The sequence below is a fragment of the Mastomys coucha genome, unplaced genomic scaffold (genome assembly GCF_008632895.1).
Source record: "Mastomys coucha isolate ucsf_1 unplaced genomic scaffold, UCSF_Mcou_1 pScaffold21, whole genome shotgun sequence".
Classification (NCBI taxonomy): Eukaryota; Metazoa; Chordata; class Mammalia; order Rodentia; family Muridae; genus Mastomys; species Mastomys coucha.
In genome coordinates this window covers 116,648,202-116,667,217 of record NW_022196904.1, presented here as the reverse complement: position 1 = coordinate 116,667,217, position 19,016 = coordinate 116,648,202, and the positions used below count along the sequence as shown (strand labels likewise).

General features: G+C 48.0%; 2 protein-coding genes across 5 annotated transcripts; one reads left to right on the top strand and one right to left on the bottom strand.

Annotated features, from left to right (window-relative positions):
* Positions 1–51: 51 nt before the first annotated feature.
* Positions 52–5,290, top strand: Ccdc189 (coiled-coil domain containing 189). 2 transcript variants are annotated; one of them, XM_031388415.1, is made up of 9 exons: positions 52–765; positions 1,026–1,057; positions 1,934–1,999; positions 2,373–2,542; positions 3,234–3,304; positions 3,482–3,598; positions 3,690–3,750; positions 3,829–3,921; positions 5,053–5,290. In XM_031388415.1, the coding sequence occupies exons 1-9, from the start codon at positions 553–555 to the stop codon at positions 5,229–5,231; spliced, it is 1,002 nt and encodes a 333-aa protein (XP_031244275.1). In that variant the 5' UTR covers positions 52–552; the 3' UTR covers positions 5,232–5,290. The 2 variants fall into 2 exon arrangements, with proteins under 2 accessions (XP_031244275.1, XP_031244276.1); XM_031388416.1 differs by lacking the exon at positions 3,482–3,598 and having other exon boundaries at positions 60–765; positions 5,053–5,287.
* A 58-nt stretch (positions 5,291–5,348) lies between these two features.
* Phkg2 (phosphorylase kinase catalytic subunit gamma 2) lies at positions 5,349–16,786 on the bottom strand. 3 transcript variants are annotated; one of them, XM_031388413.1, is made up of 10 exons: positions 16,695–16,786; positions 16,171–16,283; positions 11,439–11,614; positions 11,137–11,191; positions 9,151–9,216; positions 8,907–9,070; positions 6,438–6,528; positions 6,202–6,355; positions 6,004–6,129; positions 5,349–5,912 (listed from the first exon to the last, which is right to left on the bottom strand). In XM_031388413.1, the coding sequence occupies exons 2-10, from the start codon at positions 16,263–16,265 to the stop codon at positions 5,619–5,621; spliced, it is 1,221 nt and encodes a 406-aa protein (XP_031244273.1). In that variant the 5' UTR covers positions 16,266–16,283; positions 16,695–16,786; the 3' UTR covers positions 5,349–5,618. The 3 variants fall into 3 exon arrangements, with proteins under 3 accessions (XP_031244273.1, XP_031244272.1, XP_031244274.1); XM_031388412.1 differs by lacking the exon at positions 16,695–16,786 and having other exon boundaries at positions 16,171–16,604; XM_031388414.1 differs by lacking the exons at positions 16,171–16,283; positions 16,695–16,786 and having other exon boundaries at positions 11,503–11,617.
* Positions 16,787–19,016: the final 2,230 nt, after the last annotated feature.

Below are 19,016 nucleotides of genomic sequence, written 5' to 3'. Positions count from 1 at the left end.
GCGATCGACTGCATTTCTCTCAATGATTGGCCAGCAGGCGGTTCCCATAGTTACTGACACCGCAGTTGCACTAGAAGATGGAGAGGTGGCTCTACGATTGGAGCCTTTGCTGGTTCGGCGTACTCGGTACACGAACACTTTTAACTCCAGATCCAGAGGATCCGTCGCCCTCTTCTGTCCTTCACGGGCACTCAGGAACATCCTGTACATATGTGCGCACACGCACGCACAAACACACACAAATTGTTTTCAATTAAATCTTAAAAGACTGACCCTCAAAAACACATCCCTATAAACAACTTCTAAGAGGCACGTGCAACTCGTTACGCATGCGCTCTATCTTTTCAATGATTGGCGTAGGCTTGTACTTTCCTTAACAACGGTCACCCGGGAGACAAGTTGGGAAGACGCCCTCTGCGGATTGGTTGCCTCTCGCTTCACCGCCTCTGAAGAAACACTACAAGGGGCGGGTCCGGGCTTTGCAGTGGGAGAGCTGGCTGCCCTAGAGCCCAGGCTGGAGAGCCCTTGACTGAGGCTAAGAAGGACAAAGAGATGATTACCCCCAGATCCAGCCAGAGCCTGGGAATGAAGGTGCAGATGGAGTTGGAACAATCTCCCAAACTGCAGGAGGAACTGGACAGGAGTCACAGCTCGATGGGCGGCTCGGCCATAAGGATCGGAACAGATATGCAGACCGAGTCGCCCGCAGAGGCCACTAGTAGCCCTGTGGAAGTGGCTGAAGATCCTGGAGCCAACTTGTTCCCGGTGAGGGCGGGACAGAGTTGTCCTGTAGGGAATGCTTAGGTTTCCCAATAAGGCGCCGCCAGTCATTACGTTTATCAACATTCGGGACTTTTCTGGAGTTGTCTTGATTGTAAATAGGCCCTAAATAGTATTTCGAGCCCACTGAAGCCCGGTTTTACCTACTTTGCTAGAGTTAAAATTATAGCACACTGAGACCTGCTAGAAACTCACGAGTACTAGGGACTAGGCCTACATTCCCATCATCTGTCTTCTCTCCACAGCCACCGCTGCCCCAGCCCCGGATCTGCATGTGGTGAGTGTGTAGAGCCCTGAGAGAAGTTAAACTTCTCATTTGGATTACTCCTTTAAGGTCTCAACAGTCCTGTCCAGCCAGGGCACTCCAATTTTACAAAGATGAGAAGTGCTCAAGATAATTAGTCTCCAGTGTTCCAGGTGCCTCAGTGTAAAGTGGCAGTGTGAGAAGACTGTACACAGGGTACCACAGCTGCTCTGATGGAGTACTATGCACACTGATGCCAAGGACGGAGAGGGGGGAGTAGGCAGGGGGTGGGGTGGACTTCATCAAGGTCACACACAGCCAAGACAAGAACTCAAGGTTGGTTGTTTTTGGGCTTTCAAGACATCGTTTCTCCTTGTAGCTTTGGCTGTCCTGAAACTCACTCTGTAGATCATCAGGCTGACTTCAAACTCAAAAAATCTGCCTGCCTCTGCCTCACAGTGCTGGTTGATCAAATAAGTGTACCACCACTGCCTGGCACAACTCGTTTCTAATCATTGGATTTATAAATAAAAAGTCTCCTGCAGGGCAGTGGTGGTGCACGCCTTTAATCCTAGCACTTGGGAGGCAGAGGCAGGTGGATTTCTGAGTTCGAGGCCAGCCTGGTCTACAGAATGAATTCCAGGACAGCCAGGGCTACACAGAGAAACCCTGTCTTTAAAAACCAAAAAAAAAAAAAAAAAAAGTGTCCTAAGGGTTCATCTACAGTCTAGATTTTAGACCATGATGATCCTCATTTACAGTGAAAGTGAGGCCCATAAGAATGACTTGGCAAAAGTTAGCAAGTTAGCCAAGTCTCAACCCCTGATCACCACAGAGGCTCTACAAGTTGCAGCCCCATCAGGGAAGTTCTGTGAGCCATCAATGATTTGTCTCATCTTTTCCTGACAGGAAATATCTGGATATTCATTCTATGCACAGACTGGAGAAGACAGCCACTGTGGAAGAGATGAGAGAGTATGGGTTTGAGTTGGGGGAGACAGAGCTCTTGGGAGGGGAGGCACAAGGAATGACAAGCTTTAAAGTATAAAGTGAGTGTCAGGCAATGGAGATGAGAAGAGGCTTGTGTTCAGGGCTGCAGAGGCAACTCAGCCATTAATAGCAATGGCTGTTCTTCCAGAGGACCCAGGTTTGGTTCCCAGCATCCACAGAGACTGTAACTGAAGTTCCAGAGGATCCAATATCCTCTTCTGGCCTCCAAGGGTACCAGATAAGCATGTGGCACACATATATAGGCAAATTATCCATATAATAAAAATAAATCCTAAGGTGAGGTGGGGACGGGCAAACCTGTGCTGTCTGTTACTTATGCCTTCCTCTCCCTCCCAAGGGTTCTTGCTGAGCTCTTGGAGCTTGGCTGTCCTGAGCAGAGCCTGCGGGATGCTATTATCTTGGACCTCTTTTCCCACGCCCTCATCTTCTGCCGCCAGCAGGGCTTTTCACTCGAGCAGACATCTACAGCCTGCGCCTTGCTCCAAGATCTTCACAAGGCCTGTGTTGGTGAGAGGGAGGCAGCCACCAAAAGGTTTGAGCCCCAGGAGAGGAGGCTGGGCTGGCACAAATGACTGTGGAGAGCTAAAGCAGGGAGCTTGCAGCCTGGGATTTGTACCCCACCATAGGTGGTATTACTGTACCACATTTATCACCTTTGAGAGGTTTCCTTATTAAGAAATGAAACGCATGGTACTAATATTATGGGTCTGTTCTGAGAAGTATCTAAATAGGGGACTGGGCCCACTTAGTAGAGTGCTTGCCTAAGTACAAAATCCTGGCTTCACTTCCAACCCTGTGTAAATCAGGTGAGGTGGCACACACCTGTAATCCTAGCACTTAGGAAGTAGAGGCAGATGAAGCAGAAGTTCAAAGTCATCCTGGCAACATGAGACCCTGTCTCAAAAACAAAGTGCCTTCCTGATGATGTCGAGTATGGTGGCTCAAGCCTGAAACATCTGCATTCAGGAGGCTGAGGCAGTTTTGAGGCCAACTTTAGTTTTATACCGAGTTTCAGACCAGAAACAAACCATCCTCCTGAGGGAAGGACCCCCTGTCTGTCTTAGAGTACCTAGAAAGGTGTATAGTAAGAATCTATTCACTCCTAAGTCTGTCTAGTTCTGAATCTCATGCTCTAAAAGCAGTGATGACCAGAAGGCAAGTAGGAAGGGCCTGATGTCTTCACCTTGCTTTCCTCCAGCGACCCCTCTGGGCAACGTGGAAGAATGCTACCGCTACTTTACCAGCGTTCTCTTTTGCCATGGCGTCAGGGTCAGTACCCTGGAATGAAGCCTTCACCCAACCACTGGCAAGATCGGGCCCCAATTCTTGCTCTCGTTCCCACCATCTTCCCCTGAAGGCCACCTGGGGTTTGCTGTGCTTCTAGGATACTAGTTAGCTAGTCTTCTGGGGGCGGTCAGGGCACTTAACTCCCGGTTGTTGTCACAGCGGCCCCCTTTCAGCATTGACCTTTTTAAAGAGGAAGAGCTGCTGGCACTGGCAGACTATGTGGTCAACACTTACTTCCGCCACTTCAAGCTCTACAAATATGTCTTCACCCCACAGGTACTGTGTACAGGCAGCGAGTGGCCACCTGTGTCCCCCTTTCCCTTGTGGCAGGTGCTTCCTCTCAGTCTCTTTTCCCTCATCTCTTCAGGTGCGTCTGGACCTATCTTTGACTTACATGGGGCTACAGCCATTCATGCTCTGGCCAGAAGGTAAGATGGGTGCCAGTGGGCCAGGCTGGGCCTGGGCCAGGGCTGGGGCTAGGACCTCTTCCTGCTTCTGCTATGCAGAGAAAGAAGATGAGGAGAAGATGATGGCAGAGCAGGCAGCTACTCCACAGGAGGAAGAGCCGGAAACTGGGACGGAGCCAGAGCAACAGCCAAGTGAGCAGGTGGAAGGGTTAAGGTGCTCTGAGACTCTGTGCCAAAGTCAAATGAAAGGGTTGGACCTACTTGAGACTTGATCCCTCCCCCACTCCCTACTCCCTCCACCACCATTTTGTTTTGTAGTGCAGGGGAGTGAGGTTAGAGCTGTGTGTAGCAGTGCTTTATCATTCAGCTGGACATCCTCAACAACCCACCTCTTTTTTGAGACAGGGTCTCTCTATGTAGTCCTGCCTGTCCTGGCACTTGCTATGTAGACCAGGCTGGCCTCAAACTCCTAGAGGTCTCCCTGCCTCTGCCTTTTAAATGCTAAGCCATCTCTCCAGCTCTTGTTTTGTTAGACAGAATGAAAATGCGTATGAAGGTTAGAGGACCTTTGGAGTCCCGTCTCCTTTCGGCTTTCTGTGGGTTCTGAGGGCTGCAGTCAGGTTGGCAGGCTTACACAGCAAGCTCTTTTACTCACTGAACCATCTTGTCAACCCTTGTTTTATTTTTTTAAAACAAGCTCTTACTGTGTAGCCCAGGCTGGTTTTGAACTCAAGATGCCTCGGTCTAATTCCTGAGTGATGGGGTTATAGAGGTTCCACCGTACCCAGCCCAGGACTTAGTTTTAGTTCCGGTGGCCCCTATAATTTCTTGAGCTTTATTTTTTGTTTTTATTTTATCTGGGAGTTCTGCTTCCATGTGTACCTGTGCATCACATGTCGGTGTCCACAGAGGTCACAAGAGGGCAGTGAATGCCCTTGGAACTGGAGTTACTGCACCCAGGTCCTCTGGAAGAGCAGTCAGTGCCTTTAACCACTGAGCCATGGTGCTGGAGCCATGGAGCTTCTGGGGTGTTGCTATGCCCCAGGATGCCCAATGTTAAACGTGCAAATTAACTCAATCCTACCATCAAGGTATCATTATCATCCATGTTTCCCACAAAAAAAGCTGATGCACGCACTGAGTAATCTGTCCGATGTTAGGCTGAAAGTGCAGTTAGAACGTGAATACAGAAAGTGCAGTTTGACCACACTGCCCAACTGTTTGCCTCTGAAGAGATGGCTAACAGTTCCTAAATTGAAGCAGTGTTGCTCTGTGTAGCTCATTCCCAGACAACACTTGTCCTGCCTCTCCCCTCTCCTGCAGGTGAGGTGTGCATCCTCCAGACCTACATCAAGTCCCAGCTGAGCAAGGAGCTGAGGCAGCTCCAGCAGCTGGTGGAGGAGCGGCTCAAGGAGAGTGAAGAAAGGCTGAGCAACAAACTGGCTGCACTGGAGCGGCCCTACCAGACACCTCCTAGCAAAGGCAAGAACAAGACCAAGTGATCCAAGCGTTTTCTCCAATAAAGACCTGGGCCACAGTGTCCCATTTCCCACCTTCACGAGCACCTTCTGGGTCTCCCTATGAAACTAGACAGCAGACATGGCACTGGCTCTCCCAGGCTTGTTGTAGCAGGTTTTATTTCAGATGCAGCACAGGTGGCGATGACAAGGCCAGGCGCGACACCGGAAGAGGCCCCCTTCCATCTCCACCCTGATCTCCAAGGCCAGAGTAGTAGGGGTAAAGGGCTGGTTTCTATGACAAGCAGCATTCTCAGTTGTAGGCTTGGCAAGGCAAAGCTAAGGTCTGAGTCCCAAATGGTTGGAATGATAGAAAAAAAAAAATGTCCTCCTGGAGAGTCCTACTTTTCTGGCTTGCCCAGGGGTAAGGCCCTAGCTTTGTACCAGTGTAGTTTCATCCTCTGTGATAGCTTTAGAGTCTCCTTCGAGTTCAGTGGCGACAACAGGGAAAGGCCTAGGAGGCTGGTGCTGGAAGAGGGCCGCCCGGTTCTGCTGCTCACCCTTCTTCACCCAGTGCCCATAAAGCCGGAAGGCACAGTTGTCAATGATGCGCCGTACTGGCCGCAGTGCATAGGGGTCTCTCAGTAGTGCATTCTTAGTGAGTGGCCGTAAACGGTGACTGCTTAAGGCCACTCGTCCAGCAGCCAGTATTGTCCACACTGCCACCTGGGAAAGGGACAGTATCAGCCCCAGGAAAACATCCAGCACAGGGAAGAGGATAAGGCCTGGGTGCAGACCCCACTACTCTTGGGCTTACCCGGAACCGCTGGCGAGGTGTGAGGTTCCAAGGTTGGCTTCCTTTACAGCGCTCAAAGAAGGGGTGCTGTAGGGCTTGCGCAGCTGTCAAGCGCGCCTGAGGATCCACCCGCAGCAGCTTGGAGATCTAGAGAGACTTTATAGCATGAGGGTCAGATCTTGGGTCGTCCCTAGTTATCATTTCATGGCCCCTACTCACCAGGTCTTTGACGGTGTTTGAACGATCATCCCACTCAGGTGAATTAAACTGATATTGACCTTCCATGATCATGCGTAGCATCAGGATTTGGCGCCGGTGCCAGAATGGTGGTGAGCCAGCCAGAAGTGTGAACAGGATCACCCCACAAGCCCAGCTGAGAATGAGATCATGGTCAGACTGGCAGAGGTAACAAGCAAGGATGTGAAATGGAAGGGGAAGGCTTTGCAGAGACTCACAGGTCAACTTCCTTGCCATAGCCTGGGTGGGTTTCATCCATGGAGCATTTAAGGATCTCTGGTGCTAGATACCCTGGAGTCCCACACAGCTCTGGGAAGAGAGGGCAGCAGACTGAGGGACTGCCACTAGCACTCCCTGCAGAGCCCCAGACACCAACCCTCTGCTGGAGGTCTCTATTGCACAAGAATACAAGTGTAGCGCTTTTGCTCCTGTGTGTTTCCTGTTGAGTCTCAGAGCGTGGGCATGGCCCTCACTAACCACCTTAAATTCCCACCAAGGCTCACGGCGGTCTTCTTAGGAAATCCCAGTTTGGGAATGGCTTCAAGGTCTTACTTGACAACATCATTTACCTCCCCCATCTTCAAGCCAAGCTACTCATTCATCACAACAATTCGTTTTACCACTATATCACATACATACTATGTATGAAAAGCAAAATTCTTCTTTTCTAGGCAAGATCTCACTATGTAGCCTTGGATGGACTAGGGTAGATTTAGACTCAAAATAAAATCTGCCTGCCTTTGGTTCCTGAATGCCGGGATTAAAGGAGTGTGCCACCATGCCCAGCACAGACTTGGAACTACTTAAGAACATACTGGGGTAGTCCCTGTTTAGACCCTTCTTAGGGTTTGGTCTAGGTATGGTCTACGTGATCTATGTTGGTCTACACAGCTAGTTCCAGTACAGACACGTAGAGACAAAACGAGAAAAATCCCTCCACAATAACCCTTCTGTGATTCCCTCTCAAGGCATCAGGATCGGGTTCAGGTGCCTATGGCTCAGGTTCCTCCGTCACTTGACACAAATCTGTATTTTTAGTTTCTTTTTGCCACTGCAGGTACCTTTTTTTTTATTTCAGAAATTTCAAACTATTCCATGTTGTACTTCCAAGAGAATTTAATAAACCTAAATTGAAAAGGACTTTTGGGGGGCTGGAGAAATGGCTCAGTGGTTAAGAGCACTGACTGCTCTTCCAAAGGTCCTGAGTTTAAATCCTAGCAACCACATGGTGGCTTACAACCATCCATAATGAGATCTAATTTCTTTTCTGGTGGGTCTGAAGACAGCTACAGTGTACTTACACATAATAAATAAACCTTTTTTTTTTTTTTTGCCTTTTTCTTTTTGGTTTTTTGAGACAGGGTTTCTCTGTGTTGCCCTGGCTGTCCTGGAACTCACTCTGTAGATCAGGCTGGCCTCAAACTCAGAAATCTGCCTGCCTCTGCCTCCCAAGTGCTGGGATTAAAGGCGTGCACCACCACCGCCCGGCCAATAAATAAATCTTAAAAAAAAAAAAAAAAAAAAAAAAAAAAAAAAAAAAGCTTAAAGTGAAGCCCAAAGCCAGAAGATGACACACAATGTCCTCAAGGCACCGGGAACCCACAGATTAACACGAGACTGTAGAGTTCAAGTTCAAACCTGAGCAAGTCATCATGTCTTCACACATAATAGCAAAACAGAGACGCTGATACTATTTTCTGTTGAGAAATAAGCCACATTTGACATTTGCCCCATGATAAATGCCCATTTTTTATTTGTTTGCTACTAGTTTATCCAGTATAAAACCATAAAGGACAAGATGGCTTATGAATAGCTCCTGGCAGCTGGGCAGTGGTGGTGTAGGCCTTTAATCCCAGCACTTGGGTGGCAGAGGCAGGAGGATTTCTGAGTTCGAGGCCAGCCTGGTCTACAGAGTGAGTTCCAGGGCAGACAGGGCTACACAGAGAAACCCTGTCTCGAACCCCCCCCCCCAAAAAATAAATAGCTCTTGGGACTCCTACACCTGAATATGCTCAAAATTTTCCACCTGCACTAGAAATGTGTGTGTATGTGTGTGTTACATATGTGTAGGCCCAAGGCTGTGGTTTATGTAGTAGGTAAGACCTCTCACGTGAGCTCAAGCTCCACTGACTCAGTCTAATTAACCAGTTCATTCCGAGGATCCCCCTCTCTTTGCCTCATACATGCTGGTATGTGGGTCCATGGTTGCTGGGATCTCAACTCTGGTCCTCAAACTTGCATGGCAAGTACTTTACCCACTGCGCCATCTTCCCAGTCCCAGAAATTTTTCTTGTTACAGTGAATCCTATCGGGATCCCACAGCACTGAGGCACTACAGAGAGGTCTTGTTTTATCCACACTTCAAACTGCTGGGGCCCTCTAGCCCTACTCCCTCTTTCCTCCCAGAACAAAGCTCAGCTCTGAAGGCCCCTCCTCTATCTACATCCCTCAGGTTCAACAGTGCTCCCTTCTTCTGGCTTCCCTGGCATGGTCTTCTGCACACATCTCATTCTCTGAGGTGAAGGAGTCCACTGAGTTGCACAAAGCCCTTGCATCAAGAGTGCCTCAGCAGCGAGCAATCCAATCACTTTCTTTTCCTTGGTATCAGGGACTCAGTTCTTAACCTGGCCAGGCAAGCTCAAGTTTGGGCCCCTTTCCTTCCCTCTTAAGAGATCTGTTCTCCTCACCTCGAAGCCTCTCGCCAGGTTCCAAATGGCAGGAGAACCCAAAATCTGAAAGGCGGATCTGCATATTGTCATCTAGGAGAATATTCTCAGGCTTCAGGTCTCGATGTACAATGTTGTTGGCATGGAGAAAGCTCACTGCTTCCAGAAGAGACCTCATAATGGACCTGGGTGAGGCAGACATCTCAGTTTCTCACTGTACCATCATCCCTCTGTACATCCCGAGGGCATTAGGCTCTACCAGTACCTGGCTTCCTTTTCTGAGAGGGCCACTTTCTCCGTGAGATAGTCAAATAGCTCTCCTTTCCGCATCCTAAGGGATTGGGGAAGGGGAAGAAGAGGCAGATGCATCCTACTGGAGGCTGAGGAGGTGGTAAGGCCAGTGAGGAGAAATTCCTCTGTGGCCAGCAGGAGCAGCTTGGGAAAGAGCACCCTAGGAGTGACGGAGTGAACTAGATTCCAGGGACAGTTTGACACAAATATCCTTAATGTGCCACAAAGGAATACTTTTAGTGAGAGCAACTTCTTGTGGTAAGTCACAGAGGCCTTTCTTATCTGAGAGCAGCTACAGCTGCAAAAGACTTCTTGAAGTCAGTATTGAGAATATGGGCCAAAAGTTCAAATAATAGTTACAAGAAGGTAGAATAAAAGCACTTTGGAATTTGCTCATTTTTTCACCCTTTAAAATTGAGGTTATGGCCTGGTGGTGATGGTGGTGCAAACCTTTAACCCTAGTATTCAGGAGGCAGAGGCAGGTGTACCTCTGTGAGCTCAGGCCAACCTGGTCTACAGAATGAGTTCCTCTGAAACAAACAAACAAACAAACAAACAAACAAACAAAAAAATTGAGGTTCCAGCTGGGTGCTAATGGTGTACACCTTTAATCCCAGCACTTGGGAAGCAGAGGCAGTCTGATTTTTTTTTTTTCTCTTTTTTGTTTTTTTGAGACAGGGTTTCTCCGTGTAGCGCTTGCTGTCCTGGAACTCACTCTGTAAACCAGGCTGGCCTCGAATTCAGAAATCCGCCTGTGCCTGCCTCCCAAGTGCTGGGATTAAAGGCATGCGCCACCACTGCCTGGCGGCAGTCTGATCTTTACGTTAAAGACCAGACCAGAAAGGCTACAATGCGAGATTCTGTTTAAAAAAACATACATACACACATACATACTTATATACTTACATACATATAAAACAGGGTCTGTCCTTCCCTATTTAAGCCCTGAACAAGGCTTTTTACAAGGTCCCAGAGTTTGCCCTTTGTAGGAAGTGACAAGAAACCATACATACATACATACATACTAAAGCTGAGGTTATAATTACAATTCTTTTTTTTTTTTGGTTTTTTTTTCGAGACAGGGTTTCTCTGTATAGCTCTGGCTGTCCTGGAACTCACTCTGTAGACCAGGCTGGCCTCGAACTCAGAAATCCGCCTGCCTCTGCCTCCCAAGTGCTGGGAGTAAAGGCGTGCGCCACCACCGCCCGGCTACAATTCTAATCAATACTCCAGACCGACGGTTACTGTCCTACAACTGTGCAGGACAGTGAGTAGATACTTCCTATTTCCCCTCAGAATTTTGCAGAGAGCCATTTGATGCTTCATGAATTTTTTTTCTGAATAATTCAGATTATTCCTTCCTTTCTCAGACACAGGGTTCTGATACAAAGTCCAGGCTAGCCCTGAATTTGTAATTCTCCTGGCCTTAGTCTCTGGAGTAGAGGAATTATAGGCATCATGCTGGGCTAAATCATACTCTTGAAATACATTTGCAACTAGTTTGCACTCTATCCTGTAACATATAACACCAGATTCAGATAAATGGAAGGAAAAGAACCAGTAGGCATAGGGACAGCAGAGCGGTGTGCTCAGTAGGGAGAGACTCCTGAGGAATGTTTGTAAGGAGTTAGCTCAGTGCTCAACACTTGGCACTTAGTATTCTCCCTTCTCCTCATTTTATAACCAAGAGGGACTGGGACAGGGACCCTGCTGGGCATTCCAACTCTCTTGGCATTTGATTGATCGTTATTACTCTTGAAGTTTCTGCCTCAATAATGGCACCTAAGGAGAAGGCCTGTGTCTTTGACTTTCAGGGGACAGAACAATAGAGAGCCCTGGCAGGAGCAGAGCATGATGTAAACAGAGAATGGTGGTCTGCCCATGAGCTGTAACCCTGAAACCCTGGGACCACACGTGAAGGCAAGGAATAGAGTTCTCAGATGAGCAGGGTGATACTCACAGGTCAAACACCAGGAACATGAAGCTAGAAGACTCGTAGGAATCGATGAGAGTGACTGGGGAAAGAGGCAGACAGGCAGAGCGAGATGGGAAGGGGCAGACACACACCGCAGGGCTTTTCCACCCACAGGCAGCACTAGGCTAGTATACTGGGAAGGAAGGGACCCAAAGACTGGCCACGCTTAAGGGAGGGAGAGCGAGCGAGTGAGGAAGACCTAGAGGCAGTTCTAGGGTGTGGGTTATGAATAGGACCATCAGGGATAGGGGGCTGTCAGCCAGCAGGAGCAGGGAATGCAGCCTCACTGATATGGGGGTGGCCAGCGACCTGGCGAAGGATGTGCATCTCTCGCCGTGTGGCATCCCGCACCTCCTCCAGCTGCTCAAGACTCAGCCGCTCCGCAGACACCTCCATGATCTTCACTGCGAACTCATCACCAGTAGCTCGATGGACACAGCGGCGGACCACAGAGCTCACTCCTCTAATAGAATCAAATAATGGCCAAATCAGGCATCCCACACTCCCCCCTCACCCATTTATCTTTTCCTCCCTCTCTTCTTCAGTCTCCCAGCTCTGTCTGTCTGTTTGTTTTCTTCAAGACAGGGCCTCATTATGTAGCTCTCGCTGTTGTGGAACTCACTATGTAGACCAGGCTGGCCTGGAACAAATGGAGATGCAACTGCCTCTGTTTCCTGAGTGCTGGGATTAAAGGCATATACCATCACATCCTGTAAGACTGGGTGTTGCTGTGTAGCCCAGGCTGGCTGGCCCTAAACTCAAGACTACAAGTGTGCACCACCACATCTGGCTTCTACATTCTTTCTTCCATGCAGAATAGAGCCTTCGGACCATTATGCTTACCACGGCAGACTCATGTCAGGACAAGTTGGTACCTAGCCTATCATAGCTTCACAATGTCCTCGCGCATGTGGGTACCAAGCAGCAAAGTACTACACAAAGCCCACAGGAACTCAGGCAGGGGACCTGGATCCAGGGTCTGTCCTTCCCTATTTAAGCCCTGAACAAGGCTTTTTACAAGGTCCCAGAGTTTGCCCTTTGTAGGAAGTGACAAGAAACCATCTGAGTCTCTATCCAAATTCCAAATCTCCCCTATAACTCTGAGTGTAAGAAAAGCCCAATAAATAAATATAGTGGACTTAGGTGCTCATATGTACTAGGGAGGCAGTCTACTATTGAGCTATATTCCCAACCTCTAGTCATTCCTCATGTTAATAAACTTCACTGGGAATCTTATAATTTCAGGAAGTACAAAGGCTCAGGTCATTAAGAGCAGACTAAATGCTGCCTCCACCAATCCTGCCTGCCTTTCTCCCTCCTCAGGCATCCCATACACCTTTTGCTTTAACGGTGCTTACTTGAGTAATCAAGCCTTTCTAGTAAGATTCTAGATCATTTCAAGGGGGAATGCAAGTCTTAAGACTCAATCTTTTTTCTGCTGATAGACTCCAGTGCCTTGTTCTCTGTGAGCTCCTTCAAGGTCAGCCTTGGGCTGGGAGAATGGCTTAGGGGTGTGTGCCTGCTGAGCATGGGTTAACAAAGACAAACTAGAGGACTGGGCTATAGCTCAATGGCAGGGTGCTTGGTGAGCATGGAAGTCTCTGAGCTTACACACAGTCCCCAGCATAAACCTGCCAAAATAAACCAACAGAGCCTAGTGTGTCGGCCCACACCCGTAATTGTAACACTCAGACGGCTGAGATGGAGGATTTTGAGTACCAGGCCAATCTTGGTTGCACAGAGAGACTCCATCTTAAAAATACTAAATATTAATAAAAATAACTAAGTGGGCTTACCCAGGGCTCCATCCTTAGCCCTGAACATTTCCCTTCATTATTCTGCACCTCTGCACATCAACCTCTAAGTCCAGATATTTCCCTTGTCAGACCCTGTCTTCCTGGACATATTTCCTTATGGATCATAAAGACATTTCACAGCTGGGCGGTGGTGGTACATGCCTTTAACCCCAGCACTTGGGAGGCAGAAGCAGGTGGATTTCTGAGTTCGAGGCCAGCCTGGTCTACAGAGTGAGTTCCAGGACAGCCTGTCTCAAAAAAAAAAAAAAAAAAAAAAAAAAGACATTTCACATCTATCCTGATGACTGCATTTTCTTCCACAACTAACCTCTCTCTGTATTTCTTTATTTTTAAATATTTGTTTGTTTGTTTGAGACAGGGTTTCTCTGTGTAGCCCTGGCTATCCAGGAACTCACTCTGTAGACCAGGCTGGCCTCGAACTCAGAAATCAGATCAAAGGTGTGTACCACCACTGCAGGGCTATTTATTATAGTTATGAGTACACTGTTGCTGTCTTCAGAGACACCAGAAGAGGGCAGCAGATCTCATTACAGATGGTTGTGAGCCACCATGTGTTTGCTGGGAATTGAACTCAGGACCTCTGGAAGAGCAGTCAGTGCTCTTAACCACTGAGCCATCTCTCCAGCCCTGGATGTGGGTTTTTTCTCTAATGAATGCTTTCTCCCTAGTTAGTGAAACAGTTTGGGTAGGGTTGGATGCATGGTCTTACAAGAAGAGTGTGTTACTAGGGATGGGTTTTGAGGTTTCAAAAGCCCAGGGCAGGCCAAGGTTTGCTCTCTCTGCCAGCTGCATGTGGGTAAGATGTAAGCTCCCAGGCACTGCTTCAGGGCCAGGCCTGTCTGCCCACCACCATGCTCCCTGCCATGGTGGTCATGGACTCACCCTCTGACACTTTAAGCAAGTCCCAATCAAATGCTTTCTCTTTTAAGTTGCCTTGGTCATGGTGTTTTCTCACAGCCATAGAACAGACACTGAGACACAGTGTGTCCCTGGTGACCTGGATTTAGCCTTAGAAGCTTTAAATATCTATGTGCAACTGTCACTGTATACTGTCTTTGAGCCTTAATTTCCCACCAGAATCCTGGTTCTAACTGCTTTCCTCACATTGGGTAATATCTAAATGTGCCCGGCCAAATCTAATGTCACAGGCCTCAGAAACATTTCACAAAGCAGCTCCTTGGCAACCTTCTAAAAGTGCATTCTTTCATTTTTCTTACTAGCTCACAGACTGCATCCCCCCAGGGTCCGTCGTAGCTCTTCTAAGTGATCAGGAAATGGTGTCGTGACCCAGGAGCCTCCGCCCCGTGCCTTCTCTACACTTTCCCTCCTCACTGCCCCTTTCTTTCTTTCTTTCTTTCTTTCTTTCTTTCTTTCTTTCTTTCTTTCTTTCTTTCTTTTCTTTCTTTCTTTCTTTCTCTCTCTCTCTCTTTCTCTCTCTCTCTCTCTCTCTCTCTCTCTCTCTCTTTCTTTCATTCTTTTTTGTTTGTTTGTTTGTTTTTGTTTTTTCGAGACAGGGTTTCTCTAGAGCCCTGGCTGTCCTGGAACTCACTCTGTAGACCAGGCTGGCCTCGAACTCAGAAATCCACCTGCCTCTGCCTCCCAAGTGCTAGGATTAAAGGCATGCCCCACCACTGCCCAGCTCACTGCCCCTTTCTACATGTTGATGTCTCCACATTTATGTTTGGTACCCAGCTCTTGAGTTCCAAACTCAAACCCACTTGAAAGCAGTATCCAAAGGGCATCTCAAACTTAGTATTTCCAAAATAAAACTCCTGACTAGTTCACTCCATTCCCCAATCTAATCCTTCCTCTTCATTTTAGGAAATGGTATTCAGGTGATTAAAAAAAAGAAAAAAAAAAAAAACCTTAAAAGTTACTCTCTTTTTTTTCCTCCCTATGATCTATATCCAGTCTCCTTTGAAACCATTACTTGGACCTGTTCGCTTCACTCCATCTCTGCAATCACCAAGAGTCCAAGCGTCGACACCACCAGCCCTGCCCTTTCCTAACTCTACATAAAGGCCAGAAAGAGCCTTTTAAATTTCTAAGTGTTTTAAGTGCCACCATATGCTTACAAGTGTCCTAACGCAATCACCGAACTCATGCCAAATGCACAGCAGAATAGAAGGTGGGCTCGGCTTTTACTCTCAGTTAACCCAAGTGGAGAGAGTAAATAAGGTCCTTGCTCACAAGCATACTTCACATCACGGAACCACTCTGAAAGCATGCAGCTACACTACATGAAACTTTAAGTTCCTCATCATGGCCTAAAGCCCCATTTTACTCATTTCCTTTCTAGTCTTTCCCTACTCTTTCTAAGGTCTAGCCACTGCCTTGAATCCTGCAATTACCCTCTCTAAATGAGAACACCCCAGCCCCCCAGCCTATTCTCACACTTTACATCTCAGCTCACAGCTCAGTTCCTTGGAGCTGAGAATGTAGCTCTGTAGTAAAGCGCTGTCTCCCAGGATGGGGCCCTAAGTTTAATCCCCAGCACCATGAACAATCAAATAAACCTCCCCCAAACCCGCCCCTTCCTGTCATTCTCTCAGAAGTTTCCTAAAACTCCTCTGTGGAGACCTCATTGATTTAATCCTACTGCCTACTTCTTTTTTTCCCTAATGCACGTTTTTCCCCTAATTCCCTTTATCTTCTTTTCATACTTTATGGGTTCCTGTCACTCTCCCTCACCGGGTGTTCTTAGTGCTTGACACAACATAACCAATACACTATGCTTCTGAAACTAAACCGTAGAGCATCTATGGTGGCGATCACACCAGCAATCCCTGCTCCCCTCCCCTCCTCTGTGTAGCCCTGGCTTGTCCTTGAACTTCCTCTGTAAAACTAGGCTGCTGTCAACTCAACAGAGATCGACCTGCCTCTGCTGGGATCAAAGGCATGTACCACCACCACCCAGCTCCAAGCATCTTTTATACAGAACCCTACTTCGCTAACTAGATACCTTTGAAATGCTCACGTGATGGGTATTTTCTACCCTCCCAGAGTCTGAAGCACAATCACGTTGATTGACAATATAGATGAATAAATTAGAGGAAAAAATGCGGGTTAACTCAGAATACTAGCTTCATCACTAACCGTTTTCCACTGACCACTTCCTAACTATCCAGCCTTCAGAAGGAAGCCTTATTCCTGGTTGGGAGCTAACTACAAGGGACCTATGTATTCTCCAGCTAAGGCTCACCTGCCAATGATGTCCTTAGGGTCGTACTTCTGGTAAAACTCTTTGGCCGCAGCCCAGTCAGGGAGTTCATCCTCCGGCCCCACGTCCAACGTCATCCTGAGGGATGTGGGGGCCTGCGAGGAGGAAACGGAGGGCAGTGAGGGCAAGGAGGCCCACAGGTTCTGAGAGGATGCACATCGTGGCTCCCGGGGGCGCAGCACCTGCGGCTGGGGCGCCAGGGTCCTGGGGAGTGGGGGTGGGGTAGGGGAAGGATCAGGACCCGGGAGACCACAACGAAGGGCCTAGGGGGAAGGGAGGGAAACAGGGCAGGGAAGGGGATAGGGAAGGGAGGGAAGGGGGAAAAGGTGGCTCGGAAGAAGGGGGAAATGGCACAAGTGCGGGCGGCTGTTACCGCGCAAGCGCACTTGGCGTCCACTGGGAGGGGCGCTGGGGTCTCGAGCAGGATGCCCCGTGCGGGGGGGGGGGGGGAGGGGGGGGGGGGGGGGGGGGGGGGGGGGGGGGGGGGGGGGAGGGAACAGTATAACCTGCGCAAAGACCCTCAGCCGCTTGGTTTACGATTACTCCTTTGCTTTAACCTATGCGACCTAAGGCTCCGCCCCCATCATTGCAGCCAATGGCCCCAGCTGCTTGAGGACTAGGGATTAGAAACCCTGCCGATTGGAAAATGGCAGTCCAATAGGAAGACCGGATTCCGGGCAGACAAGGACGTTGGCCCTAGAAGTCCCCAAAAGGTCTCCACCATGAGGAGGAGCCTGAAAAGCAGCCAATCAACATGTAGCATTTGCTTTTCTCTTGTGGTGTTGCAGGTCTGTAAAGAGACCCGGAAGTTAGGTTACCGGAAATGTGATTTCTCCGTACTACCTAGTCGTGCCCTCCGACGAGGCCCTTTTAGTTTCCTTCTGGAATCCTTAATTCGGCTCTTTATTATATAGTAAGAACCTGTTCCAAAATTCCTAGTGGAGCCTGTAAACGAGTGTGGTCATGAACGCCTAATCCCAGCACTACGGGCGAAGCAGGATGGATCTCTGACTTGGAGGCCATCCTGGTCTATAAAGTGAGTTCCAGGACCGGGAGGGCTGTTTATACAGAGAAATTGTGTTTTGAGAAACACAACAAAACAAAATGCATATGCAGCTTGGCCATTTGGTCCAGACTAGAACTTCCAGCATAGTGTCCATCATCCTCGGGTCACAGTCTCCTACTGTTGTATACACTCTAACTAGTCTCGCTCCCAGAACCCTCCTCCATTAAGTACACAAGGTTTTAAGGGTCTGCCTAGAGTAATTCCAAAGCCAGCTTAATCCTAAAACCAAGGCTCTGGAGTAACAGCAACAAAAAAGCAAAATCCTCAAGGTTACATTCCAGCAAAAGAGAAACGATATATTTTCATTTATTTATTTTATTTTTTAAAATTTTTTGGGTTTTTTCGAGACAAGGTTTCTCTGTATCCTCTGTATTCTCTGGCTGTCCTGGAACTCACTCTGTAGACCAGGCTGGCCTCGAACTCAGAAATCCACCTGCCTCTGCCTCCCAAGTGCTGGGATTAAAGGCTTTCTTTCTTTTTTTTTAGACAGGGTTTTTCTGAATAGCCCTGACTGTCCCTACTGTGGGGACCAGACATGCTTCTGAAATGGGCCTCAGTACAGCTTCTGCAGGGGTGAAGACTATTCTGACTACTGTACCCCAGTGTGGTAGGGAATAATGTGCCACCTTGCTGTTGTGGCATATGCATATTCCCTGCAATGAATAAGAAATGCAGCTGGCCGGTGGTGGTGCACACCTTTACTCCCAGCACTTGGGAGGCAGAGGCAGGCAGGGGCAGGCAGATTTCTGAGTTCGAGGCCAGCCTGGTCTACAGAGTGAGTTCCAGAACAGCCAGGGCTACACAGAGAAACCCTGTCTCGGGGAAAAAAAAATGGAAATGCATCTTTGAGAGAAAACTTCAGGGTGATCAGCTGTCATCCCATTTGTTATAGGGTAGCATGTCTCCTTGCTGAATGGGGTCTGCTATAAGTATGGGGACATTCTGAGATGACTGATGGGCCAGAAAATGTTAAACCCCTCAAATTCTCGTGTTTGATGAGATGGTAACCAGGCTGTAATGGCAGTTCTGTGGCCTTTTCTGTGGGTAATAAGACACAGCCAAGGCTCAGAAGAACTTGTTTGTGTAAGGAGGTATTACAAGAAGGCAAAGATAAGCAACTATTTCCTTCCATACTAGCTTTTGACTTCACAGGAAATGTGAGAAACTGGAGGACAATGTATGTATTGGCTTGCTATTTCGCAGAGCTAACAAGATGGAAAAGAAAGAGTACACACTAGTTCCTTATATTCCTCTTGAATTCCACAAACCTGGGATTCATAGGAGAACGTTGAAAGCAAAGAGGGAAAGGCAGAAGGGATTCTCTGACCTTTAATACAGAAAATGGGGACAACCCATTAATTCAGCATACAGATGGAGGCACTTAGTAACAAGTATCCAGTACAGACAAGAGTAACCAGGGAAAACTACATCTGACATGCTTGAATGGGAATTGACTTTTAAAATTACAAGTTGTATGTATGTGTGTACATGTATGCATGTCACAGAGTATGTGTGGTCAGCGGACATGTTGCAGGAGCTGGCTCCTTCTGCAAGGTGGGTCTCAAGGATCAAAGTTAGGCTGTCAGGTTTGGTGATAGAAATTTTTACTCTGAACAATTTTGTTGACCCTGTAAAGATCTTTAAGCAAGAAAAAGTTTCTCCTAATGGTCTGTTGAATAAAATGGGGATGGATGGAATGTGTGTAGAAGAAACTAGATAATGTAAATTTGCATAATCTCAGGCAATAAAAGGGAAAAGAATG